The sequence below is a fragment of the Hippoglossus stenolepis genome, chromosome 11 (genome assembly GCF_022539355.2).
Source record: "Hippoglossus stenolepis isolate QCI-W04-F060 chromosome 11, HSTE1.2, whole genome shotgun sequence".
In the NCBI taxonomy this organism is placed as follows: domain Eukaryota; kingdom Metazoa; phylum Chordata; class Actinopteri; order Pleuronectiformes; family Pleuronectidae; genus Hippoglossus; species Hippoglossus stenolepis.
Genome location: NC_061493.1, coordinates 11,982,921 through 12,009,762, shown reverse-complemented (window position 1 = coordinate 12,009,762; position 26,842 = coordinate 11,982,921). Strand labels below are relative to the sequence as shown.

General features: G+C 41.4%; 2 protein-coding genes across 3 annotated transcripts; both read left to right on the top strand.

The window, feature by feature from the left end:
- The first annotated feature begins 3,786 nt into the window (after nucleotides 1-3,786).
- LOC118117968 (microtubule organization protein AKNA) lies at nucleotides 3,787-12,554 on the top strand. 2 transcript variants are annotated; one of them, XM_047342049.1, is made up of 22 exons: nucleotides 3,787-3,983; nucleotides 4,659-4,917; nucleotides 5,070-6,208; nucleotides 6,326-6,400; nucleotides 6,491-6,596; nucleotides 6,886-7,034; nucleotides 7,113-7,172; nucleotides 7,514-7,647; nucleotides 7,737-7,929; nucleotides 8,106-8,284; nucleotides 8,746-8,904; nucleotides 9,281-9,440; nucleotides 9,569-9,663; nucleotides 9,745-9,950; nucleotides 10,044-10,158; nucleotides 10,265-10,447; nucleotides 10,611-10,666; nucleotides 10,953-11,093; nucleotides 11,221-11,316; nucleotides 11,679-11,793; nucleotides 11,878-12,043; nucleotides 12,195-12,554. In XM_047342049.1, the coding sequence occupies exons 2-22, from the start codon at nucleotides 4,719-4,721 to the stop codon at nucleotides 12,360-12,362; spliced, it is 3,894 nt and encodes a 1,297-aa protein (XP_047198005.1). In that variant the 5' UTR covers nucleotides 3,787-3,983; nucleotides 4,659-4,718; the 3' UTR covers nucleotides 12,363-12,554. The 2 variants fall into 2 exon arrangements, with proteins under 2 accessions (XP_047198005.1, XP_035026571.2); XM_035170680.2 differs by having other exon boundaries at nucleotides 12,192-12,554.
- Nucleotides 12,555-16,939: 4,385 nt separating this feature from the next.
- Nucleotides 16,940-26,303, top strand: fndc7a (fibronectin type III domain containing 7a). The gene is made up of 14 exons (XM_035170765.2): nucleotides 16,940-16,996; nucleotides 17,487-17,505; nucleotides 17,685-17,942; nucleotides 18,714-18,968; nucleotides 19,377-19,634; nucleotides 19,728-19,982; nucleotides 20,997-21,251; nucleotides 21,712-21,969; nucleotides 22,916-23,173; nucleotides 23,385-23,639; nucleotides 24,085-24,348; nucleotides 24,437-24,460; nucleotides 25,236-25,272; nucleotides 25,861-26,303. Exons 1-13 carry the CDS (start codon nucleotides 16,940-16,942, stop codon nucleotides 25,265-25,267), a joined length of 2,448 nt encoding a protein of 815 aa, XP_035026656.1. The 3' UTR covers nucleotides 25,268-25,272; nucleotides 25,861-26,303.
- The last annotated feature ends 539 nt before the right edge of the window (nucleotides 26,304-26,842 follow it).

Here is a 26,842-nt window from a genome sequence, read left to right as displayed (position 1 = left end):
AGTATCAGTTTTACATGTTAGATGTTTTACACAACTTAACATCTAGAATAAAATGTGTCACCATTTAAAAGATGTAATATGCTTTGATGAGATGATGCTTTAATTCAAACTGTTTCTTCATACTCCAATAAATGACAGACTGTGAGGAAATGCACAACAAACAAAGCTATAAGAATTTTAAATAAAACATCCAATCCAGTCTCTGTAAATCTAAAAGCGGTAAAGTTTAAAGTCTTGGTGGATATCAAATTTATGTTTAAAACTTTGACTACCCAGCCTTGTCCAGCCGCATTTGATATGAGGGGAAGTCGACATCAATTTAGAGGAATTTATGTTCAAGAAACAAATCGGTGACGACAAATACGTCTGTGGACTTATTACCTGCAGTTAACTGTCTAACAGCTTTAGGTTTCGCGGTAGAGACAATTTCAAGGTGTGTAAGCCTATAGTGTTTTATATTACAAATACTAAGTCAGTTGTACTTTTCCAATCCACAGAACAGTCTCTGGGCAAATCATGTCAAGACTGCCTTGGTGATGTAACCAGTTTCTGATGCCAACGGGAATGATGTGTCTTTCTGCGTAATGACCTTTATCCAGGTATCATTTTTAGATCTTGACAAGGAGTTGAGCTGTTGTTAAAACAATGTACAACAATCTGGTACACACGAATGTGGTAGGACTTGGCAGTGATGTCAATGGAACATGATGCTTAATGACTGAAACTGGAACACTGCTTTCTTTTCAATGAGTTACATAAAAAGACTCGTATTTACTATGACTTTACTCCTCTGTCTGAAATGATGATGGTGAGAAGCTGTTATTAATGTATCATTAGCCAATTAATGTTTGTGCCTTGTGAACTTCAAAGAATTTTTAATATTAAAGTCACTTTAACCCAGTCCTTTCTACAATACCTTTGATATTTTTGATGCTTTAATTTAGTTATTGTGAACTGCATTTGCAGAAATAAACTTTCATAAACCAGTATATATATATATCTGTATACTGGTTTAGTACTGGTATATGTTTGAATAAATCCAAACAGCTCTAGTTGCTCTCAGACAGTGGGCAGCAGTGACAACTGCCCCAAAACACTTGTGGCAACTAAGGCAGCTGCCTCTAAACAGCGTGGCATCAAAGAGATGCCTCTAAACCAGAGGTAGCCAACACGGTGCCCGTGGGCACCTGGTCGCCCGCAGGGACCCCGCGAGTCGCCCGTAAGGCATGCTCTGAATTAAAAAAAGAAGAAGAAAAAAATATATAAAAATGAAGAAAAAAAAGAAAAACTGAAATTTGAAATTAAAAAAAAAGTCAAACCGCCATCTCACTCTATGCTGACCTTGCATTTTTAACAGATATCACTGGGAAACTGAACCATTTGAACTGTGAGCTGCAAGGCAAGGGTAAGACTGTCGCTGACATGATAAGTGCTTTAAACGCATTTAGAGCTAAGATGAACCTTTTCTCTGTGCATTTACAGAGAAAAAAAGTGCTGCACTTTCCCTCCGTACAGTCAGTGTTGAATGACAATGCTTCTGCATCTGTGGCTTTTGACAAAGCTGTAGAAAAGTACTCTCAAGTCATAAACAGACTAGGGCAAGAGTTTGAGAACAGGTTTTGTGACTTTGATCAACTTGAGCCATGTGTGTCATTCATTTCAAATCCTTTCATGCAAGTAGACATGACATGCATTGCTGAGCAACTAAGTGCTATGTTCAACTTGGATGCTGGACAGGTGGAGATTGAAATCGTAACATTGCAAAATGACCTCCACCTCAAAACCCATCAGTCTGCTCCAAACTCTTGGTGCCTTGTGGACACAGAAAAGTACAAAGGTGTATGCACAGCAGCTGTGAAAGTTGCCTGCCTTTTTGGTTCAACCTATCTCTGTGAATCAGCCTTTTCTAACATGAACTTCATCAAGAACAAACACAGAACATGCCTTACTGATGCACATCTACAAGACTCACTCAGAGTTGCAGTGTCAAATTATACACCAGATTACAGTACATTGGTGAACAGGATGCAATGCCAGGCTTCCCACTAACAGACATCTACAGACAAAGAAAGAGATAACGTGTTTTCATTGAAATGACAACATTAAACTCAAATATTGCACAAAAATGTGAAAAATAATTTGTAACAGACGTTATGATTTGTTAAAAATGCTACAGATTTGGTGATTAGTACTAATGTAATAGGATTCATTTAAAAATGTGAAAGAGTTGATTTTTTTTATCTTACATAACTGATAATTTGTATAAACATGGGACAGAGTTCATGATTTGTTCAAAAATGTTACAATGGTAGTGGTTAGTACAAACGAGACATGATTTGAAGATATGACAGTTAATGATTTCCTAAACATTTTTAGAAGTGATAATTTGCAAAAAAAGGTGTGATTTTGAACAAAATGCTACAAATGTGCTTATTCATACAAAACTGTCAAGAAAGATATTTACAAAAATATCAGAGCTGTGATACCTCTGACTTTCAAATGTTGAAACAGATTAACAGAAATAAATGTTGCATGTTTTAATATATCTGTTTCCTAAAATCATTGTTAATAATTATTGTGAGGAATAATTAACATTGACGTGATCAGACAGTCTCTTCACATATATTATTATTATTATTAAAAGGTGATCTGTGCAACTTTGTTATTCAGGAAGTTTGTATCAAACAAGTAGCCCTTCGTACTACTCAGTACCTTTGAAGTAGCTCTCAGTTTCAAAAAGGTTGGTGACCCCTGATCCAGAGCAATTCAACTGAGCACTTGACTTAAGATAAGATTTTCCTTTATCAGTCTCAATACCGGGAAATGTGCCTTGTCACATCAGCGAAGGGAAAGGTGACGATAGAAACATCTGTTAAAATAATAAATAAGTAAACACAACAGTATAACAATGGGGATATTTAAAAAATAGATAATTAAAATATAGAAATAATATAAACAGAATATATAGTGTAAACTGAATATATGCAGTGTAAACAGAATATATACAAGTTAAACAGAATATACAGTGTAAACAGGGTATATGGGGTGTAAACTAAATATATAGGCTTACAATGTTAACATAATACCTACAGTGTAAACAGAAAATATAGCATATAAAGAGGAATATATACAATATAAATAGAATATATACAGTTTAACAGAATACATACAATGTTAGAAGTATACAATGTTACAGAATTGCACATAAATTGCACAATCTATCCTGTTTCAACACTAAGATAATGTCGTAACCTCTTCTCTGTGCACGTTGAGGAAAAGAATAAACTAAAATGTCTCTTACACTGTACATCCTTTAGCCCACGTTTCCCACGTTTAAAAACAACTTTAAATTTTATTTTAAATACCTGAAGTCCAAGAACTGCTGATATGTGTGAAATTGCCCAGTAGACCCGAATGCACAAGCTTTGAATGTAAGATGCTATTTGATAATTAATCTATTTCCATTTATTCTACCTTCCAATTTTTATTATTTACATTTAAAACACTTTATTTAATTTTTTGTTATTTTACTTTAATGTTATTCTTTTCATTTACACCTCAGATACAATATAACCCAATGTTTTTTTATTAGTTTGTATATTTTTTTTCAAATCAGGTTTGAATATAAAATATGGACGCTTCTTATTTCTCAAATTATTTCTATTTTGGGCAGCTCTGTATCGTTTAAAGTATATCATTTCTATAAATAAAGTACTGAGGTGTTTAACTGTCGTCTGTTGGGAGTTCCTCAACCGTTGCCTAGCAACCAGTCTCCGCCTGTGTGGCTGCCGGAGCGGCTGCAGAAGCGCAGCGCTGCCGCGAGGATTCATTATTAATGATGCCACAGAAACTAAACCTGTCCGAGGAACAGACCATATGTCGAGAGAGACACGGAACCATCGAGTCAACATGACGTGTGACGGGAGCGCGACTGTGGAGCCGATCAACTGTAAACTGTGAAAGCTGAAGGAGTCACAACCCGAGTAAGTCACCATCACTACAACCAGCACAAAATATCACCGCTTCATCGAGGCTGGAAATGAAACACAGACCTGAAGTGTAGAAAGGGATTGGGGATTGCACGTGTTAGGTTTTCAGTGCAGTAGCTTGGAGCCTGGAGCAGTTAAGTACAATTTTGAGGTACTTACTTATACTTGTATTTTACTTCACTGCAATTGTAACTCTACATTTATTTGACAGATATAGTTAATATATTACTTACATATTTTCCAGGCAAAACATATCTGTTTATATAGAAGATGCTTAAACAACCCAATAGCATTGAGATACTGCAGGTTAGTTGTAATTCTCCAATACTAATATGACACAGATCAGGGCTAATATGCAGTTAGTTTCAGTTATTTTATACATGCTAACCATGCTAACTTTTAAAAATTAAACCAGAAAATGTTTGACGTAATTTTGTGTTATTGCCTCGCACACACACACACACACACACACACACACACACACACACACACACACACACACACACACACACACACACACACACTTACTGTATGTCACACAACTTCTGTCCACACAATGTATTGATTGTTGAATAACTGGCTTAGCACGTCACCTCACAAGTTGTGTTGCTAAGTGATGAGCAGGTGCTCCATTCTTTTTTTTTCTTACCTCCTCTGTCTGAAACACAGGTGAAGAGAGGCTGAGCGGAGCGTCCACTTATATTTTCCTTTTGTAGAGACAAAGAGTCCATGGAGGGAGGAGACCCAGAGGAGTCAGACGGGGATGTGCAGGGATCCACCGTGCTGTGGGAGAGATGCATCCAGCAGAGCATCTTCGTGGACCTGAGCGAGGATGAAAGTCTGCATTTCAGTGATTTAGAGGCTTCTTTGGATATGCATCTATCCCAGGCAGAGTCTCCCGCCTCAGGGGCCAGCATCCATCTCAGCGGTAAGTCCTAGGGTCACTAACAAAAATGCCTTTATATTTTATCTTTTAAACAGTTGCTTGCTTTTTACATTCATGCAGCATTTGTTGTTTCAGATACCATTACACATTAAAGTCCTAATTGGGCATTTTTCGTTGTTCGTTGTAATTTGCAGGGAGCGCGTTGTCAGCATTGGACAGCACCTCCTCAGAGTCCAGTGTTGAGAGCAGTCCAAGTGAGAGGGTGGTAGAGGACAAGACCAAGAGCAGCATCTTACATGAGTCTGTCCAAAGACCAAACACTGTGCAAGATGAGCTACCTTTAAAGCAGGGTAATGAGGACCCAGGGCTAGATACCAGTGACGAGGATCAGGAGGACCTGCCTTATGATGGTGACCTTGGCAGCCCCTACTTCAACAAGGCCGCGAGCACTGAGGGCGACAGCAGCTCTGATGGAAGTAGGACTATTGGTGGAAGTCCTGATGGTCCTTGTCTGCTTGAGTTCACAACAGCAGATGGAGACGAAACCTCCGAACGTTTGGTTTCTGGTTCTGAGGAACCAGGAACTTTGTCACAAGAGGATGAAGGCGCCAAACAGGAAAACTGTGTTGATGCGTTCCAGCCAAGCGATGTTGCGCCACCATGCCCCAGTCCTACAGATATTAACCAGTTGTTGCTGCGACACTTCACCCAGGAAGAGCTGCTGCGGCCAGGTCGGCTGATCGATGCAGAGACCCTGCCGGAGGTGTCCCTATTGGAGAGCATGAGCTGGGCCCCAACATGCAACAGCACTGCAACTAATAACAACCACACAGAGATCCCTGCATGGGATTCTGAGATCTTCTCTGACAGGACTGATGAAAAGAGTCATACTGCATCACAAAACTCAAGTTTAGAGAACGAGGCTGAGAGGAGCATTGATAAATCCAGCAGAGACTCAAACCAGAGCAGTGGAGACAACACTGCCACACAGGCAGTGGTGCAGGAAAAGTCTGAAGAGGATGATCAGTTTCAGAGAGTCCCTCTTGTGCGCACCAGGTCCTTCTGTGAGATAAAGTATGGCCAAGGCCAAGTCCACTACCCCCTCCCTGATTTCTCCAAGGTTGCTCCCAAGGTAAAGATCCCCAAAGCTCCAAGTGGCCCTTCCAGGCCTGCTCCTCCGACGCCCGGCACCATGCACAGAGCTCAGTCCTCTCCAGGGATGTTAGACTTGATCAGCAGAGTCCTGGAGGATTCTGTCCCGCAGCCAGAGAAGGCTTATGTCTTCAAGGATGAGGCGAAACAGTATCCTTCAGGGCTGGCACATCATCTGCAGGTAGAGAACCCCACATTTTGGGGGTCAATTTTGCTTTTATTTCCTCCTATAACATTTATGTGAATGCTGTGCTCCCAGACATAGAACTAACATTTAACTGGGGTCTCATTTCTTTAGGCTGAATATGATAAATTACTCACCAGATCTGCTGAGGCAGAGAACCTCATTGATCAAATGAGACTAGGAGCCAATGTAAGTAAAACCTAAAATATCCCAAATAAATAAGAATTCAAATTTTGATGCAAGTTACCTATTTAATAAACCTTGTTTTTACGGACTCAGCCCTCCACAGATCTAATGCTTTATTCAGAGTGTGATGATGATCATCAGAGAAACTTAGCCGAGGGAAGCCATCTTGGATCCTTGGCTCCTCATCTTCACCCGTCAGGTACGATGTCTTTGTGTCATCTGATATTATGACGGCTCATCGCTTTGCATTGCTACCTGCGAATTATGCAGTGAAGTGCAACTGGTTTCCATAGTGACAAGTGGGGTCAGATGACACTATTCTGGTGACACAAACACCTTTACTTTGGTTTTGATCAGTCAGTGTAAACTGGACAAACTTATCACACAAATATTTGACTTGAACATATTTTTGGATCATTTTAAAATGTTAAAATAATGTACAATATATAAGACATGCTTTACTCTCTTTTCTATTTTGAATTTTTTAGAAAACTTTGGTCAGAGGCGAGGAACGGTGCCACAGAGCTACACTGCAGAGGTGATCGCAGCTTCCCTCAGTCAGCCGGAGGAGGGTCTCAGTGATGGGGAAAGAATGACTGCTGAGCTGAGAGAAGTCATCAGCCCGTTCATGCAGAAAGTAAGTTTGAAGATAAAGTAAAAAGCTGCGAAGAGAAACAAAACGTCAAAATCGATTATCAAACCTTCTTCTACCCAGGTGGAAGAGTTAAAAACGATTGTCAGCAACATGTCGATAAGCATTGCGGAACAGCAAATGGTAAGAACTGTTGACTTAGGATAGAACTCTTTAGAATAAAATGCAACAGAATAGAATACAATAGAAAGCCTTTATTGTCATTGTATTATGTTACATCGAATATTATTGTGCCACTCCACTTGGTGCATATAAAGATTATAACACATTTTAATCATATAACATACCAAAGATACAGACATAAAAGAGAACAAGAACCGGTAATATATAGTGCAAAGCTTATTTACAAAATATAAGAAATCTGGATTTTTAGCACTTTCTTTTAGTAATTTCAAGGGAAGTGTCACGTTTCTGTGTACCTTCCTTTTTGCTTTTACCTAAATGTGAAATGTGTCCTCTGCCAGATGTTGAGGAGCATGATGGAGGCTCAGGACCAGCTGGAGAGGAAATACATGAGTACGAGGGACGAGCACAGAGCTCTGGAGATGCAGAACTACATGGGTCTGTCCAGGAACACCGGCACCTTTGACCCAGACAGGTTCAGGAGGCATTACAATCGCCAGCATGTAAATGTGTCAGTATCATGTTCGTGCAGCCATTCATGTGTGCATGTGTGTGTGTGTCCAGGCTGGTGGAGGGGGACATATTCAGGATAGGGATGCACCTCGACGACATAAAGGAGATGATAGACAAAAACCTGTGTGAGCAAATGTCCCCACCCCACTCATCCTCCACTCCCATGCCCATGACAGACAAGCTGCATGTGAGGCCCGGTTCTGTCTGCATGCTCACCCCCTCACCTCCGCCATCCCTGCACGAGGTAACCAACTCACAGACACACCCTTGAAGGCACCCTTACAGTTTCTGCAAGTCTAGGAGCTGAGCTGTTTGAAAAGCGAGTCAGCTCTTCACTTGGTCCACAGTCAAAGATCTCAATGAATTTTGGACTGATTGCGATGAAATTGTGTGCCGACCTCTTTCCTTGGCGTGTTGCAGGGTCCGTGTGCAGGATTTTCCACTGTGACTTTTGAGATGGAGCCACGGACAGAGGAAGAAGAAGCGGAGGAGGTGGAGGAGAGGAACAGTGAGGAAAGCGATGGACTGGAGCAAAGCAGCGAGCTCATAACCGCTGACTCTGCACTGAAACATACCGGATACAACAACTGTCAATCACGGTAAAAACAAAAGAAACTCATGTAATTTTTTCATTAATTTAATGCATTATTTTGTAGTTAAGGCCCTATTAATTTCTTAAGAATATTCTCTTTTTTCCTCGTAGTTGTGATTAATTAATATCTTTAGTTTTTAGATTTTAAGAACACTGAACTATCTGTAAATATTGTAACATTGTGTATCCAATACAAACAAATGAGAGTGGATATCCTGGTTAGGATGCAAATATAATACACCACTATTGTGCATGTTCCATTGTCATTATTGTCTCCTGCTATAAATGATGTGAGTGGCGCTTGTTTGTGTGTTTGTGCTCAGATAATAGACACGTTCTCGGCCTTCCCGTGGGCAGATCGTGTTTCGGGTACAGGTACAGTGTTGGTGTTAGGTTTCCACCGTGCAGAGGGACCAGTGTGTTTGGAATCGGTGTGAGCAGGTTTTCCTCTCCATCTTGTTTAAGCAGCTCGCTGGAGAGACTGGACGTCCAGAGAGATGACAAGGAGGAGGGCGACGAAGAGGAGAGGAGCTCCGTGTTGTCAGAGGGGATAGTTCATGGCAACATCTCAGCACACCTGAGCAGAACCAGCTCAACCTCCAGACAGACGGAGTGGACACCTGAAAGGTCAGTGTTGTCATGCTAAAGTCTACACGACCGTAATACTGCTCTCCTATGAAATAATTTATGGGTCATATAACTAATCTGTCCTGTAATCCTGCCACAGAGTAAGTGAGCTACTTTTGGATATGTTTATGTCTATGTTTATTTATTTAAAAGGGACAATGCACATTGAACAACATATGTATTCAAGACCAAAAAGTAAATTTGCCAGATTTAGTCATGCAGACTAGTTTTCTACTGAAGTCAGTAGAATTAGGAAGCATCCACTGCACAAAGAGAAGCCATCATACAATTTAGGAAAACTCCACAGACTGAAAGATGCCTCCACATTTACATTTTTCATTAATGAGCTCAAAATATGTCTTTATTGTGGCTGCAGACGTTGCACCCCAGATAGTGTCCTTATCCCTGAGGGTGAATGTGATCTGGGTGATGGTGTGAGTCTGGCTGTGGAGGTCTCCTCTTCCTCTCATGCACCCAAACTCTCAGACACCCACGGCCTCTCGGAGCCTCCTCTCAACTCCCCATGTGCATCACAGGTCAGTCACAGATAATAGTCGGCTTGTTTGACAACTGCCGTCTCTTCTAGCAAGATTTTCAGGGATGCTGCTTGAGTTGAAGTGGTTATTAAGTGATTTTACCCGATGTTGTGTTTTGTGGGGTGCAGCGGCTCGTGAGCCCGGAGACAGACAGTGGATTTGGGAGCTCTTACTTGAATCTGTCAGCCTCTGGATCATTTCAACCAAACCTGCTCATCGAAAGGTAAAAAACATTAATTGTCTGACTGATCCACTTCACATGGGTCCTGGTAGAATAACACTCATTGGATGTGTCAACTTCCAGTGTGCCATCCCATAATGATGGTTTAAGCAGCTCAGACGGTGAGGGCTCCTGCTCCAACCTGCAGACAACCATCCATCCAGCCGCTCTGAATATCCAGCAGTGGTCTGGCTCCAACCCATCGCTCCAAACGCAGTTCTGTGTTGCGGCAGCTGCAGTGGACCTGTGGGTGGAGAGCACCACCACGGACCCTGTAGTCCGGCTACAGGGTCAGTAAACACTCATCTTGCAATCACAATGTAAAGTTTTTGCTTGTTCATACTGATGATGTGTTAAGTGCTTCTCCACCACTTACTGAACAGGATCTGACCCCGGCCTGCCTGCGCTCCTCGGCCACTGTGTTTCTGAACCTGTACTCAGCACTACCATGGATTCAGAGGACAGAGGCAGCCCAGTGAATTCCTGCTCCTGTAATAGGTCAGTTTATCCTCAGGGGCAAGCCGTGGTGGTGGTTGACTGCTGCACTACTCCTAAGCAGTTGTTTCAACAAGATAACACAGTGAACCTCTCTTTGTGTGTTTAGTGAGGCCATCCTGGCCTTGCAGTCAGAGGTGTCCAGGCTGAAGAAAGACCTGGAGGAGGGTTTGGTTCAGCTGCCTCACCTGGCACAGAAGATGGACTATCTCACCTCCAAGTACAGGCATGGTCGTCAGGAGCGCAGGTCAAAAACCAGAGCCAGGACTCACCTAAGACAGAGTTGTAACAGGTGAACCTGATCCTGGCAGTGAATGAAGATAATGGACGGTATTAGGATTTATTTGTGTTAAGTTTAATTGGTTCACAACCAGGTGAAAGACGAGATTGTTTTTACCATTCAACCATTCATTTTGTATTATACTGTGCCCTTACTCTTACTCTTATACTCCCAGTCCAACAAGAATAGAGGACTGGATTTCTTCAGACATGGATCCCAGCAAGAGCAAAGGTAATCACCCCCAGAGAGACAGTAGAGCTCTGCCAAGGCCTAACGGTCAAGATTCAATAAATTCAAGCTGCACCAAATTCCACAGACTCTTTGACATCAGTTCCCTAACTGTGCCTGATTTCTCCTCAGTAAGATTTGTGAATTATTCCACCGGGAAATTGGAGAAAATACCAAAATCAAATCAATGCAATATCCCAGCAAGTTTCTTTCTACAAGTGTGTCTCTAAATATCTGTGGGCAGATAATTCTCACAATATTCATTCTGGGTTTGATCATCTGCTCCCAGGTACAGACATAGGGGACACAGCAGGGTCCGACATCATGTTGCAGTTCCACAGTTCGTCTGCAGGGAGCAGAAGAGGCAGCGGTGTGCGCTCTGGGCCTGAGTTTCAGTACAAACTTCAGGAAGCTTTACAGTCCAGCAGAGGTCAGGCCTTCAAATTATATTTCACAGTAAAGTACATTCTGCATCTCTCTGTTTATAAGTATCATATACTTTATAAGAGTATATTCTGTCCAAAGTAAACAAAAAAACCCACATTTGACTCCTTTAGGAACCGAGGGAAACTACTCAGTGAAAACTTCTGGTTTGACCAGCTCCATTTTAAAAGGTGGAGCTTCTGACCGTTCTGCCAATCACAGTCCACAGTGTGAGTAACTTTCTCATCTGATGTTCAAAATATCAACATTTTAGTTTGTGAGTCAGTGAAACAACATAAATTTTACCATATCAGCTTTATTTGTCTTTAATGGACGAGTGAACCTGAGTTACAGCAAACAATAAAGAAAGAAGCCACACACTGACACAATGTCAAAGCATGGACACAAATCATCATCTCCTGTCATCTGTTATCACTAGAGATATATGACTTATATATGTTCTATATATTTTTATCAGTGTTTCTTGTCAGTTGGGAGAATAGTGTGTCTGTCATGATATTGTAAACAGAATTGTAAATTTGCGCAATGTTGTGTATTAGTTGTTTACACACTGTTCTGATTCTCATGTCAGCGGATGTCATGGAGAGTTTCTACTCCAGGAGGAGGTGGTCTCCCCTCTCCTCCCTGGCCCTCCAGAAGCCTCTCCTCCAGGTCAGCTACGGCTCCTCCAGCAGCCTACCTGCCAGGTGAACACACGTCTCATGGGCAACACAAACACACCACAAGTTGAAAAGTGACATGATATCTCAATATCTTGTCATCAAATCCAGCTATAAACTGAGGGAGCCGCCACAGTCCACGTCCCACCACAGGAAACGTTCCACCCAGTCAGACTCAGCTCTCCTGCCCAGTAACGTGTTCTTCCAGCGGACACTGTCCCCGGGGGCAGCGCCCTCAAAGACTGTCAGCAGGACAGGCACACGCAGGGGGAGCAAGGTGAGAGGTCTCATCTTTCATCACATGCATGTGCAGAGTGACATTCATTCAGTCAATTTTATAAACAGTGCATGATGAGAGCAGTTATTAGCTGCTGTCCAATCTGCATGTTACCTGGCCCTTTATAAAGTTTGCTGTTATTTTCCAGCAGGAGGAAATGAACAGGACTCTGGACCAGGCTATTGAAGTGGCCCGCAGCATGAAAAGGACCACGGACCGGATGGCCAAGAGACTGTCAGCTGACCTGGGCAAAGCTCAACTCAACAAGAAACTTCACAACACGCAGCCACTAGGGGGCAGGAAACACCATGCATTCTAACGCCCCAGTTTGTCCAGTAATCATCTGTGATAAATGATGCTTATGTAGAATATATTTTTATTGAATAATAAAGACATGTCTATGATTTTGATTTGTTTAAAGTGCTGTTTGTGTTAAATTGATTGTTTTGTACATGAGTCTAAATTTATAACAGGCACTGTAAAAAATAAAAAGTTAAGTTAATTATATCCACACCTGCATTTTGTTAGTGTTTTGGAGTTTTTGTTGATTGACAGCACTTTGTTTATTACCCCCACCTAAGAGGTTGTTTTCACCGCTAATGGTCACCTTTGTGATTTTTATGGGTCAAGATGTCACTCAGGAGATGAAGTAATAATCAGAAGCTCTGTCTGTATCCAATGTTTCAAGTCAGTGCACCTGTCCCACCTGCCTCTTGTTGTCTTCTTCCTCCAAAGTCTCAGCAATCCAATACACACATCAGCCACAGGGCAAAGAGACAAAGTTAAATCAAATCAAATCTGGGTCGTATTGGCATTATTGTGTTTCAGGAAAAACCCTGTCCGCCTTTACTTCAAATGAGTATCAACTTTTGTCCTTGAAGCCAATGTGCTCACTCGATGCCTCTAATGTCTGTCCCTGCTGGCCTGTGGGTGCTCGCACCACAGTGTCTTCTTACCGACTTTCTGTACGGTGGCTTTATGGCCCTGCTCCTGTCGCCATCGCGGCTCTGCTGCTGCCGGGGCTGTGCTCAGGTTTTTGTTGTGGGGTATTGGGTTTCTCTGTTGTTCTGAAGAGGGGGTATCAGGAGAGGAGATGTGTCCAAACAACATTCCTGCGCCGTCCAGTCCGATTGTTCAGGGAGCAGGGAACCTTCTTCTCAGTGTTTCCTAACCTGTGGATCACCAACATGACTCACTAGTCACAGTGACTCCTCAACCAGCTGTTTACCTGTTCAACCCTAATGTCGATCCACTCCCACAGATCAGACCATCCCATCAGGGACTGATGTTGAACGTGTGATGAAGCACTTTTACTTGACAATGCTGTGGAGCATTACTGATGGATTTATCTCAAAGATACACTGTTGTTGAAAAGCCACGAGCAGTAAAATACTCAAATCTCATTGTTGTATAACTGTACTAGACACCAAAAACATGTTTGCTGTTAGCTGTATCTCAAATCAGTTTTCACATTACTTTCAAAAGTGAAGCCCTTATGGTCCGTCGGGGGTGTGCATATGATGTGTGTGTGTGTGTATTTATGTATGTGTACAAATTTGTGTTACCCTTTAAGGACCTTTTCCAGCATTAACACTGACCTTTTCAAATCCAGGTCCAATGAACTCAATTTCTGAGGTCCTGCATGAGGTTAGGAGTAAGATGTGAATCGGTGTTAGGTTTTGGTTCAGTATCTGTTAAGATTCTCACTCATCCATGTCATAGTAACTTCAGGAGTTTACACAGTTGTTTACACAGTTGCAACTTGACTTGCTTGTGTTTCTTGAAGACGTTTCACATCTCATATTACAAAAAGCGACAGCTAAAATGGATACACAAATCCCAAAGAGTTGGTATTCAATTGACTAACATTTCTTCAGTGAAGGTTCTCTCATAATAAAGAGCATTTATGCAATTCAGCACTATTCAGTCTATTGGTTAGGTCTGTAATGTAAGTGTACATTTTTTCTGGTTTTCCATATTGTGATTCTACTGTTTCTACTTCTCTGTGGATGATTTCAGTATACAGAGTGGATATGTTGCTGTCTGTGCCTGATCAGAGGGAAAGGTCAAAGCACAGAGTGTTGTATGTTGTAACCCTAACCCCTTCTTAAGACGTTTGGTTTGAATTGAATCTGATACAAAACTGTAAAACACAAAAACACAAAAGGCAGCATGTCACTGTTATTTACACCTACCAGAGCTGGGGGGTGGATCCTGTTTGTGATTGTGAATTGGGAGTTTCTGTCTGATTTCAAGGGATGTCACCATTTTATGCAAAGTGAACATTTGTAGAAAAGCTCCACTTTTTGATGTAATCTTTTGGGGAGTAGAAAACAGAGGCATCTGGAATGCAGAAGAGTAGAAGAGCATTTGTTTTCTATTTTTTGACCTTGTTGGTCTGTAGAAGTAACTTTGGTCTATTAAAATAAGACTGACTCACAATCACATAAAGTCCCTGTACAGTGTAACAGTAACTTTACATAGTGAGATTAGTGTCTAAGGAAAAAACTGAGTATATGCACATTTTCTCACTTGAACAAAGACAAAGGAAACATATTCGAACTAAACACAATTTAATATAATGTATATGTTCCAAGTGTGACATGATATATTTCAATTAATGAGTTTCCCTTCATCGAGGAGAGTTTATCTTGCACATTTTCCATTATTTATTCAGGATTGTTTCAGTGCGAGCAGAGAGGCCCTGCTCACATTCGCCACACTGGTTATCTGCTGGTCACTGAGCAGCTCCTCTAAAGCCCCTCAGGGTACATGTGCCTTCTCAAGAGCATCTCAGGTGTTCATGAATTTAGAAGTCAGATAACCAGAAGCCTCTGATGTGGTGGTGTGTTCGGTGCCTTCAGTAGAGAAATAGATAAGCGACAGTTGATCAACCTCTTTTCTTTATCAATCAATCAAGCTGTGGCTGAGGAGGTAGAGCAGTTGTCCTCAAACCAGAAGGTCGGCAGCTCACATCCCAGCCCATGCCGAAGTGTCCTTGGGCAAGATGCTGAATGCCAAAAAATGGCCCCTCATAGATGCTGAATGCACTAGTTGTAATTGTAAGTCGCTTTGGATAAAAGCGTCATCTAAAAATGACATGTAATGTAAAATAAAAGCATTTAAATTTATATTATATATATAATATCATCAATGTTGTTTATGTTGCTTAAGAACACATAGTGGTCAGTTTTAGACATTAATCTGCAGCCATATCAGTGATGGTGATGTAATTTAAAGCATAAGGAATATTTTCACTCTGTACACAAACTTAATTTGGGGTTAACTCTTTTAGCTGATACAAATATTCCATCTTTTACTCTGTATTGAATCACACTGGAGCGTTATTTACTGCATGTACAAAACATTAGAACAGGTTATTTTGGAAATCTGACACTGTAGTTTTTTGTTGTGAATTCTATAAAAGTGGCGATTATCACATGCGTGTGAAGTCAAATTTGATCGGCTTTCTCCTTTTGGCCTTTATTCACAAAAGAGTTAGTCCATAGCCGGTCCTCAGGGATCCTCCCAGCCATCTTCATAATACACACCTGACGCACACAGCGGGCCACTGGGGAATAGAGAGACTATTATTCAAACCTTGTACCTTTCAGCGGGTCGGATTAAAGGTTGGCTCCGTCCCTTTAACTGGAGTTATGTGCTCATACAGCGTACATTCTGTACTTCTATAGAATATATTTCCCATAGGCATACATACAAACTAAACGATTACTCATGTTTTTGTAGTTACATAAGGCTGCATGTTTCTCTTGTTTAGTTTTTCAGTCTTATGGTTTTATATTTCAGAAGGAATCAGGGTTTTGCAGATGAAGGAAGAAGCATTCACATTCTTTACTCTAAAGAATTATTCCACTCTGTCATTTTACAGCCAATACAAGAGGCGAATTAAAGGGTTTATATATTTATAATTTTCTAGACATATGAAGGAAGACCTCACCCTTCAGCTCAGTTATTCAGCATCAACACATGAGGATATACATGATTTACCCTGACATCTGAAAAGTAACTAAAGCTGTCAGACAAATGAAATGTAAAAAACGTACACATTTATTTCTGAGGTGTAGGGGAGTAGAAGTAGGCAGTTGGATAAATGGCAATACTAATGTAAAGTACAAGTACGTCAAATGAAGTACAGTACTTAAATGTACTTAGTTACTGTCCACCACTGGGGTTTTGTTTGCATCCTAGGGTCCAACACCATCAACTGAAAATGCTTTACTTTAATGAGACCCGACAGAACATCTATATTTATATTTCACATTACCTTAGAGGTGTTTCTGGTATGGGTTTCATTAGGTAATAAAAAATTGAGGTCAAAAGTGGTTTCGCCTATAACGCAATATCATGGACATAAAGACCAGGAGAGATCAAATATTGTTTTGGTGAAACTTTAAACGCTCTGAATGCGAGCAACAGAAACAGGTCATCACTTGTATCATGTTATATTTGTATGTAAGGTGTGAGATGGCAGAGTCTAATGGGACATTAAAAACAAAAGATTTAAGAAAATAAACACTATTTTCGCGACTTTCTACATTTCAAAGGTCGTGGTCGCAAAAACAAGTTAAAAAGTGTCTTTTTCTTTCAATCTGTACCCTCGTCTATCACAGGTGAGCTTCCTCCTCTCACTCTCATACGCCACTCATACACCCCCTGAGGGGAGGAGTTACGGCCTTTGGGCTCTTTGGTATTTGCTGAAACAATAAAGGACCTGTCGTTTCATCTGAGTGAGGGAGGGAGAGAGAGAGAGAGAGAGAGGGGGAAAAAATCAAATTATAATATCAAGCTCGAGCTGCTTCCCTGAAGTCATTTTGAGAAACAGCATCACACCTCTCGCCTCCAGGCAGTGGTACAACAGACAGAAAGGCTGAAGGCATGGGAGCAACTCAGATAACGATGCTGAAACTTTTACTTTTATTGACCATTACAGAGGTAAGAGGACATTTATTTTCTATGAAGCAACAACATACTTCAGAAAGCAACTTAAATATCATCAGTGCACACCAGATATTCCTGTTTTTAACATTGTGCACTTTGTATATATCCAGATAAAGAGTAGTGAATAGCTGCATGACTTTTCAAACACACGAACACTGGCTCTTTTGACTGTCACTGCTTTCAACAAGTGCGTGTGGCCTATCCAACTGTAGCTCAATAGACAAATTCATCCCGACCTGAAAGAAATACCTGCAACGACCGGCCCTGAAATCTGTGTTGAGTGAAAGTAATGTGCAGCCTGCTGCCTCTCATGCTGCAAGAACATGATCCAGGTCATAATTAGGACATAATGTGAAATACCAATAGCCTGCTGCTACCCCTGGAATGATGTCTTTGTCTTGAAACATCTCTCTGTTTCCTGTCATTTGTCATCAGGTTATTTCTTCCTTTCATGCATTAATTTGACATGTTTTGTCATTTTCAGATTTGTGCAGCTGAAAATGGTAAATCATCTTCTTTTACACTTTCCTCTAGATACTTTGAGACAATCCCAAGGATGGACAATGTATCCCTTAATTTTTCAAATACAAACGACAATTAACACCCCCCCCAAATCAATATTTATACATATAAGTATTTTTGAATATGTCCCAGCATTGTTCTCTTCTCTTATCCCCTTTAGACATGACATTGTCAGTGTTCACGGTCACGTCTAAGACCATGACAGTGCAGTGGAGCGGCCCGCCTGGTGCCAGCTCCTACAAGATCACGGCGACCCCCAAGAACTCCTCGAAATACCCTGTCTTCGCTCAGTTCAGTGGTTACTTTGTGATGGGCTCTATCAACTCCCTGTCCCCAAACACGCTGTACACTGTGCGGATAGAGGCCATGGACAATGCTCTCAATGTCCTCAGCAGCGCGTTGACTGAGGAGACAACAGGTCAGTAACTACAAGAAGGAGGTGATTTAGATTCAGAAACTTTACTATACTTACAAACAGAAATGTGAATACTTACTGATTTATATAGCAGTGGAAGTATTCAAATCCTCTACACGACTAAAAGTAACAATGCTACAATGAGAAAAGTATTACTGAAGCAAACATACCCCATAGTATTATTAGCTAAATGTACATAAAGGTAAAAGAGTCAGAAAGGTCTATGTCTATATCGCTGACATAGACCAGTTAATTGTATCTGCTTTTTTGTAACGCAATCATAAAATCTTAAGATTATCAATTCATAATCAATTTTCAATGGCATGCCAACCATTCTGTAGCTCCACTACTACAGACCTGCTGCATTTCTCAGTTTTTTAAAATCACTATAAACTGAAAAAAGTCCTGATTATTATTATAGAATATTCGCATTATTTGCATTTAAAATAAACATGTTAGAGTAAAAACTACAATATTACATTCCTTAAATGTATTAGAAAAGAAATATAAAGTTGTATAAAAAGAAAATAACTTATTATTTTATTAGAAAAAAACACATAAACACTTCATTCAATGTACATTTACTTTAAACAAAGTACCGTAAATGTACTTAGTTACGTGCTACCTGAGCATTTATTATATATTATTATATATAGAAAAAATACAAAGACAATCCTAAAAGTATTCTGACCCGACTTCATCAATAACTGTAATATTAAAAATGCTTTTGTTTTGTTGACAATTGAACTATTTCACTGATTTTTTCCCCTCCAGCTCCTGAGGTGCCCGCCATCATACAGGCCTACTCCAAACACAGCGACAGCATCACTGTCGAGTTCACGGAGGTCTCCGGGGCAACCGGCTACATCTTGAGGGCAGAGTCAGGTGACTTCTTCTTCGAGACCGAGGTGAGCAGCACCCCCGGCACCGTGCTGCTTCTCCAGCCCCTCACCAACTACATGATAAGCGTCATGTCCGTCAACTCGGGAGGGAGGAGCCAGCCCTCGTATCCCTTCAAGGCCAAGACAGGTACGGATAAAAAGCTTATTAGAGATGGTAATCAGTGTGTGGAGAGTGAAACGCAGCCTTTCTGTTGTTCCTGCTGGACAATAGATTGTTATCTGTCTCTGCCGGCCCTAACGGCATGTCATTTCATGCCCATTGTCACACAGTCTCTGCTCTTTGCAGCCAACTCAGGAGGGTGGAAACTGTATCCACACCTCTGCACCATACTGTTCTCATGATATGAAAAGAGAAACCATGAGAACTAGGTTGTGTCCCGTCCTGAAGAAGAAATGAATGTAACATAATCACAGGGATTTTTTTTTAAATTTTACACCTCTTTCAAAAAAATGGGAGACAGAGCACAGAAGTAGGAAATGTGTTTCTCCATTTTGATTTCAATCCTCATTAGTCCTTGTTTGTCTTTGCCTGTAGTGGTGATCGCACCACAGTTGAACACCACCTCCCCGACCAACGACACCATCCTTGTGAATTGGCCCGCGGTTCAGCAAGCTGTCCTCTACACACTCTGCATTATCCGAGAGGGCTCCAGCACCCGCATCAAAGTCAACACCACCGACACCATGGTAACCTTCGATGGTCTTGAAGGAGGGACTAGGTACTGTATCAAGGGCACAGCCTGGGACACTGATGGTCGCACTGGAGACGACCTCACTGTCTGCCAGATCACACGTAAGCACGATAAGAGATAAGTTGAAAACCTACACTAAAACCCAATAGGTACGTTTGTGGTGACATCATTTCGTATGGGTTTTTCACTTTCAGGTCCAACAAGCCCAGATGTGTCCTTTGTCCAGTTGACTCAAGGTCGGTCCCTTGGGCTCACTGTGTACTGGGTGCCAGTGCAGGGAGCAGAGGACTACATAGCCCTTACCTCTGATGGAGAAAACTGTACCTCAACAGCTAACAGCTACTGTTTCATTGTAAATGTGGAGTGTGGCCAGAACCACTCTCTTACTGTCACAGCCTTCAACAAAGCCGGTCCCAGCAGCCCCTCGAACCCAGCTGAATATATTACATGTGGGTATATCACACACAACGACAGCAACATAAAGCATACTACGTAAACATATATTTTTTAATGCTTTTGTGGACATTTTAAGGTTGGGTGGAGTGGTGATGCAGTGGTTTGCATGGAAAGGCAAAAAGTTCCTTGGTTCGGATCCCAGGTCGGCCTGGGCCTTTCTGAATGGAGTTTGCATGTTCTCCCCATGTCTGCGTGTCTTTTGTCCAGGCTCTCTGGCTTCATTTGACTGTCCAAAGACCATAGGTGTGAATGTGAGCGTGAATGATTGTTTGTCTCTATATGTTGGCCCTGCTATATGCTGGCAAACTGTCCAGGGTGTAACTCACCTCTCGCCTAATGTCAGATTGGCTCAAACTACCCCTGTGACCCTTGGAGGATAAACAGTAAAGATATTGGATGAATGGATAGATTTTTATGCCTTTATTGGATAGCACAGTAGATAGCGTGAGAGAGTAGAGGAATGACATAGAAAATGGTCCAGTCAGCTGCTGCAGATGCGCCATGTGGGCAGCCTAGCCAATCAGCCATCAGGTTTCCCCTTACTTGTACACATTCAGCAAATGTCCTATATGTGCACACGAGAAATATGATTAATTTCAATTCCACTCTAGTTCTGTAGCATAATTATGAAGCTAGCTTCAATCGCCAGTTAGCTTAGCATAAAGATGATAAACAGGAAAATAGCGATTCCACTGACCAGGAAGCTTCCAAATTAATGTGTTGAACAGAAGAAACTGTGCCAAATTGAGAAATAATCCTGAACATAACCAGAAATGTTGTGTTATATTCACACTTTTTGCTCAGATGAACCAGTAAGGGTGATTTTGTAACCAAGCTAGCTCTTCCCCCCTTATTTTAGTCTTTATGCTAAGCTAACCATCTCCTTGTAGTTGTATACTCACCACACAACATGAAACTGGTACTTTTCAAATCTTAGAACATGAATAACCTTTTAAAAAGCGATGTCCATTTTCTTCCCTGAACCTTCATCCCTCTTTCTCTGCCAGACCCATGTCCTCCAGAGAACATCTGGGTGGAGGAGCCTGAGGCAGGCAACTGCTCGCTGGTGTGGGATAAGGTGCAGCTGGTGGAGTACTACATAGCTTTCATAAAGAGGGATGATGGGACAGAGCATTCGTGCAACACCACTGAAACCACCTGCCAGTTTTTCTGCATGTGTGGCCACACCTACCTAACCACCGTCTTCCCCTACAACCAGGCTGGCTCCAGCCCTTCTTCACATGTCCGCAACTACACCACCAGTAGGACCACCGCACAGAAGCACCCACATGCATTATCACCACCAACACATGTGTTTGGTTTTAAGTCAAAGTTAATTACAACTGGTTTTGTATTTTCAGCTCATTAATTTAACCTTAACAGCTGAACACCATTTTGTAACATAAGAAAAAGCCCCAAATCCATATCATCCTGTTTGTTGTCCTCCAGGTTTGTTTTTATGATATCATCGCCTCTGACTTGGTTCCAACGGTGGAACACAAGACATCTTCTGATAGTACAAGCCCAAAACATTCACTACATTAGGAGGAAAACAATTTGCAGTGTGATCACACTTCAAACTATGCTGACATGAAGTGAAAACAATGGCAGTGTGGAAGATGCAAGAAAAGATATAAAAATAAGATATAAAGATATATTCACCCAGTGTTATTATCATTCTCACCAATTTATGTTTTTTTTCTTCCCACCCAATCTCCCCAGTTCCTTGTTGTCCACAGAATGTTACTGTACAGCTGGTTTCCACGGAAACCCTGGAGGTCATGTGGTCACCGGTCGCAGGGGCCGAGCTGTACGAGACAACAGCAGAACAGACCAACGACGTTGTGCACTGTAACGACACAGCGCCAGTGTGCGCCCTGTCTGACCTGAGGTGCAACACAGCTTACTCTGTGACAGTCACGCCTTGCAGCGAGTCTCGAGGCTGCAACCGCACCTGCACACCACACACACACGAGACAGGTATGACTAGGCTAATATAAAACACATTAGGTGAGATGTAGAGTGAATAAATACACACCTGCACACTCGTGAAATGCAAGAAATTCTTTTAAATAGGCAGATCAACCCACCTGAACAGGTGAACCCAAATAAATACTGTGTTAAAGGAATAGTTTAAAATTTGGGGAAATATCCCTGCTTGGTTTCTTGCCAAGAGTTAGACCAGTAACATCTAACGTCTGTAAAATAAACTGTGAATAAAGATGGACGACCCTTCTCCACTTCCTCCCACTATCCAGAAATGAAGCCCAAATATCCCAAATACAAAATGCTGCCATCGTGTGCATTTGGAGTCTGTGCAGTAGTGATCGGGGGATCGAGCTGCTGTAGTGAGATCCCGCCACTACATGTGCTCGACCAATGGAGAGTCGGTCTCAACTGTAGATTATGAGGTTTTACCTCATTGTTACAGGATTAAATGAGTAATTATTATCATTATAATGTGAAGAACTACCTAAAATGAAAAATGTATTTGACGTATACAGGATTGGATTTATGACATATACTGCAGCCAGCCACCTGGTGGTGATCATAACACTTTGGCTTCACTTTTGGGGAATTAACAGTCATGTCGTCCATCTTTATTTACAGTCTATAGTCTGTAAACCAAATATAAAGGTAGAGATGCTATTATAGGTGGATATTGTTACCGTTGGACGTAACCAGGCTAGCTGTGTTTTTGGCTTAAATTCCGTCTTCATACTAAAGTAAGCTAAGCTAAGCTAAGCTAGGATGTCGTTTTATAGGCCTATTTACCATACAGACAAGAATGTAGTACAAATCTTCTAATCTCACTCTCAGCAAGAAAGCAAATCATATTACCAAATTTGTAATTTTTTCTAAGAACTCACTCTGAGTTAAGAGATTTCATTATGACTTCCCTTACTCTTTGTCTATGTTTCCACAGCTCCGTGCTCTCCAGAGATCCTGAATATGACACAGACAAACAACGCCACGTACAGAGTTCACATCACCACCCCCAACACACCCAACACAAATTACCAAATCACTGCCACTGGACGCTATGACACACACACTTGCCACACAAGAAACAGCTCATGTGAGCTCACACAGCTGCCCTGCGGTTCGATCTATGACGTCACAGCACTGGCCACCACAGCTGTAGGACGGAGTTTACCCGGATACAGTAAATCTTTGGAGACAGGTATGACAGTATGATTGGTTATCACCAGGATTATTGTTAAATCAAATCAATTCTATTACAGTAAATAGTTTAAAACACGTTTGTCTGAGGGAGCCATGTTCTGAATTATTTGAGGTATTTAGAGGTTATTTGAGTCCCTCTCACTATCCAAGTAACTATTTACGCACATGCACAACAGTATTGATTATCGTTCTATACTCCTCTCCCCAAGGTCCGTGCTGTCCAGCGTTTGTGAATGTGACCCAGGTCACGCAGGCTATGACCAACGTGACATGGTCACCTAGCCATGGAGCTCGCTCCTATATCACCTCACTGACCTCCTCGAAAGGACACGCTAAATGCCACACCATGGACACCCACTGCCTGATGGGATGCATCACCTGTAGCACCAACTACAGCGTCCACCTGGAAGCCATCAGCAGCACAGGACACAAGTCAGAGTGCCAGTATCATGGATTCTCATCTAGTGAGGACTAATACAAACTTTTCATTTACATAGGATGTATTAATATTGAATGATAATCATAATAACCTGGATTTATATGGCACCTTTCAAAGTACCCAAGGTCACTTTACAGACTTAAGAAAACAAAGAAGGTAATTAATCAAATAAAATAAAACAAGATAAAATGAAATGAAAAAAAACAGTAATAATAACAGTAATAATCGCAATGCTTGCTGGAAATAAGCGGTGATTAGCCTGAATTCCAGAGGTTGTGGGGATGACATATAGGGGTGGAAGAGGTCACAAAGGTACTGGGGGCATAGAAAGATGTATTGGTGAATAAGATAATTTTGTAAAGTATGCAGAACTTGACCAGAAGCCACTCAAGTTAGATTAAATCATAAAACACGATCGGAACTCCCAATTTTTTTTTCGATTGCCTAAAACACCATTCACTTTTTTGTAGGTCCCTGCTGTCCATCGGGCATCAAGCTATATCGCACGGCCAACAACTCTCTCAGGGTGTACTGGCGCTCTTTGGGCCCTCAGATCCACAACCACAGTGTAGAGTTGTACGGGACTGGAGCAAACTACACCTGCATTGCAGCTGCTGGTCGAACACACTGTGACATCCAGGAGGATTCGTGTGGGGATGTCTATACAGTAGTGGTGGCACCAGTGACCCAGAACAGGATCAAAGTCCAATTCTGTCAGCCCAGGAAATACTCGGGTAGGTCATAACGTAGACTCCGACATGATTAATTACACAAGTCTTCATATAATTTGTGTTTGATATGTGTTCAATTTTTCTTTCTCAGTTCCCTGCCCAGGAAGTAATGCTGGTATGGCTGAGTATCCTCAACGCTTCACTTTTGTTAGATGTAGTTAAAGGAACAGTCTGGCATTTTGGTTATTATACTTGTTTACTTTCTTGCTAAAAGTTACATGAGGACTTATGAAGCTCCAGAAACCGGACAGAGTAGCTTAGCATTCTAGGAGAAACAGCTAGCCTGGCTTGATCCAAAGGAAACACAATCTGCAGAATACCTTCAAAGCTAATTTACAACTTATATATAGTTTGTTGAAACTGTAAAAAATATAAGTGTAAAAATTATACAAGGCATTACTTGTTACAGAGGGGCATGGTCCACCAAATTGCATGATAATAAACTGCGGATCCATCAATTTAGTTGGTAGCACTAACTATACCTGCACACACATAAAATTCTCTATCTGGACATGCAGCACTCTCTCTGGGGGGGATGACTGGGAGGGGATGGCAGAATTGACAGGTTATCAAGGGGAATGGGGTTTTTTTTGTTTTAAGTTTATGGGATCCCCCTCTTGTCCACCTACAAATTGCCTACTGTCTTTGGGGGGGGTATTGTGCCACCTAATTTCTTGGACTGGCACAGTCACTTTATGAGATAATTACTTTTGGACAGAGCCCGGCTGCTTCCCCATCTCCTGAAAGTTCAATCTTCCATAGCACTCAGCAAAAAAACTAATAAGCATATTTCCCTGATGCTAAACTGTTTCTTTGAAGTCTAATTAGATTATAAGCAGTTTAAATTGTGTTGCTGCCCTCATCTCTCATCTCTTTGTTTCTCTCTCAAGTGATCTCTCGTGGAAGACGAAGCTTGGATTAAATGTCGTAAGTTTCTGTGTGACTCATCTCCATCCTGATATCAGACCGAGTTATGTAACATCCTGAGACAATCAGCACACTTTTCTTTACATCATACCGTTGACTGTGAACATATGTGAAGGAAAGTGATGAAGGCTTCTTTCACAGTACGAGTCCATTGTACTTTGAAGGGTATAGTGTGACGGCATCACAAGTATCCATAAATTGACTCTATCTACAGGGCACTGGTATAACAATAGTCGTGAATGAGAGAGCAGATAGACAGGTAGCACAGGTGAGGCTGATCTCTGTCTGTCTTTAATTCTGGGACATCACGTGTCTTTTTACACCGACGTACATGTCTTGTCTATGAAACATGGAAACAATGAAGAGGGGAACGTGACTCAGGTAAATGAAGATGGAGATATGCTGTGGGAACATGACACAATGATGAGTGGTAGTAAGATGATACTTATTTATTAGCAAGTCTGACAAAGCAACCATTTCTTGGCAATAACCAGGTTTTCCACTTTGTCCATGTTGATTATTTCTCTCTCTCTCTCTCTCTCTCTCTCTCTCTCTCTCTCTCTCTCTCTCGTTTTTCTTGCTCTACAGTGAACACCCACCCCCACCACCAACAGACCAGCACGGACACAGGACTGCGTTTCCTGTGACAATCTAGTATAACCAGATGAAATATCACTCTTGTTTAGGAATATCCCTGTTTTGTTGTTAATGTTTGTAAGAAAAATTGTCCAACAAACCGTTTCTGCTGAATAAATATGACAAACAAAAGCTGAAACACAGAATTAAAACAATTCGGACAGTTACCCATTATTAATGAAACTTTATCTACAAATAAATGCAAAGGAAGCAAAAATGGAAACTTGTCAGTGAGCACCCTCACATGAAATCATGGCAATTATCATTTGAAAACAAAACTAATTTGAAATAACATTTTAGGACTTCTCCAAGTAGAAGACCTCCGTATGGCTGCTGTTTGACTTATCTGGGCTGTAAAGCAGGTTGTTGACCGAGAAGAGGGTCACAGTTAGAAGTAGGGCAGCAGGTATCCATCTCTGTGGCCTGGAGTCATGTATGCCAAGTGGATGATACGTCTGATCAGATTGCTGAAGACAGATTCAGTGTTACCTCTGCTTTCATTGGATTTGTTTTCTCTGACTTGACAGACGACAACAATAAAACACATTGTTTCTGCATTACAGCATCGTGTGCCGTCTTTTTATTTCTCTCCTTTATAAGAGGTAGAAATGTTCTGGTGTTTGGGTTGATGGAATGCATGATGAGTTGACTATCACTGACCTGAAAAATTGTTTTATATCTGACCCAAGTGGACTGTCTTTGTCTGAGCACACTGCACATGTATTATACCTTTCAATGGTGGACAATCAAGCTCAGTGGCTGAAGAGAAAAGCTTGAAAGACTGGTCACTATCGAATCCTGTAAAATACCATCCATAGTTTGATATGGGTTAGGGTTAGATGGGCTAAATAATCAAAATGGACAATCTTAGGCTTTGAAGTTCAGTTGCACAGTATGATAAGAACACACTAAATATAACTGAACATCTCCAACT

Excerpts from the sequence above, each read along its gene's own strand:
- LOC118117968 (XM_035170680.2), top strand. The coding sequence starts at position 4,719 with ATGGAGGGAGGAGACCCAGAGGAGTCAGACGGGGATGTGCAGGGATCC. Across the intron at positions 7,648-7,736 it reads GGCACCTTTGACCCAGACAG|GCTGGTGGAGGGGGACATAT; the intron begins GTTCAGGAGGCA and ends GTGTGTGTCCAG. Across the intron at positions 7,930-8,105 it reads CTCCGCCATCCCTGCACGAG|GGTCCGTGTGCAGGATTTTC; the intron begins GTAACCAACTCA and ends GGCGTGTTGCAG.
- fndc7a (XM_035170765.2), top strand. The coding sequence starts at position 16,940 with ATGGGAGCAACTCAGATAACGATGCTGAAACTTTTACTTTTATTGACC. Across the intron at positions 21,970-22,915 it reads ACCACACACACACGAGACAG|CTCCGTGCTCTCCAGAGATC; the intron begins GTATGACTAGGC and ends ATGTTTCCACAG. Across the intron at positions 23,174-23,384 it reads CAGTAAATCTTTGGAGACAG|GTCCGTGCTGTCCAGCGTTT; the intron begins GTATGACAGTAT and ends CCTCTCCCCAAG.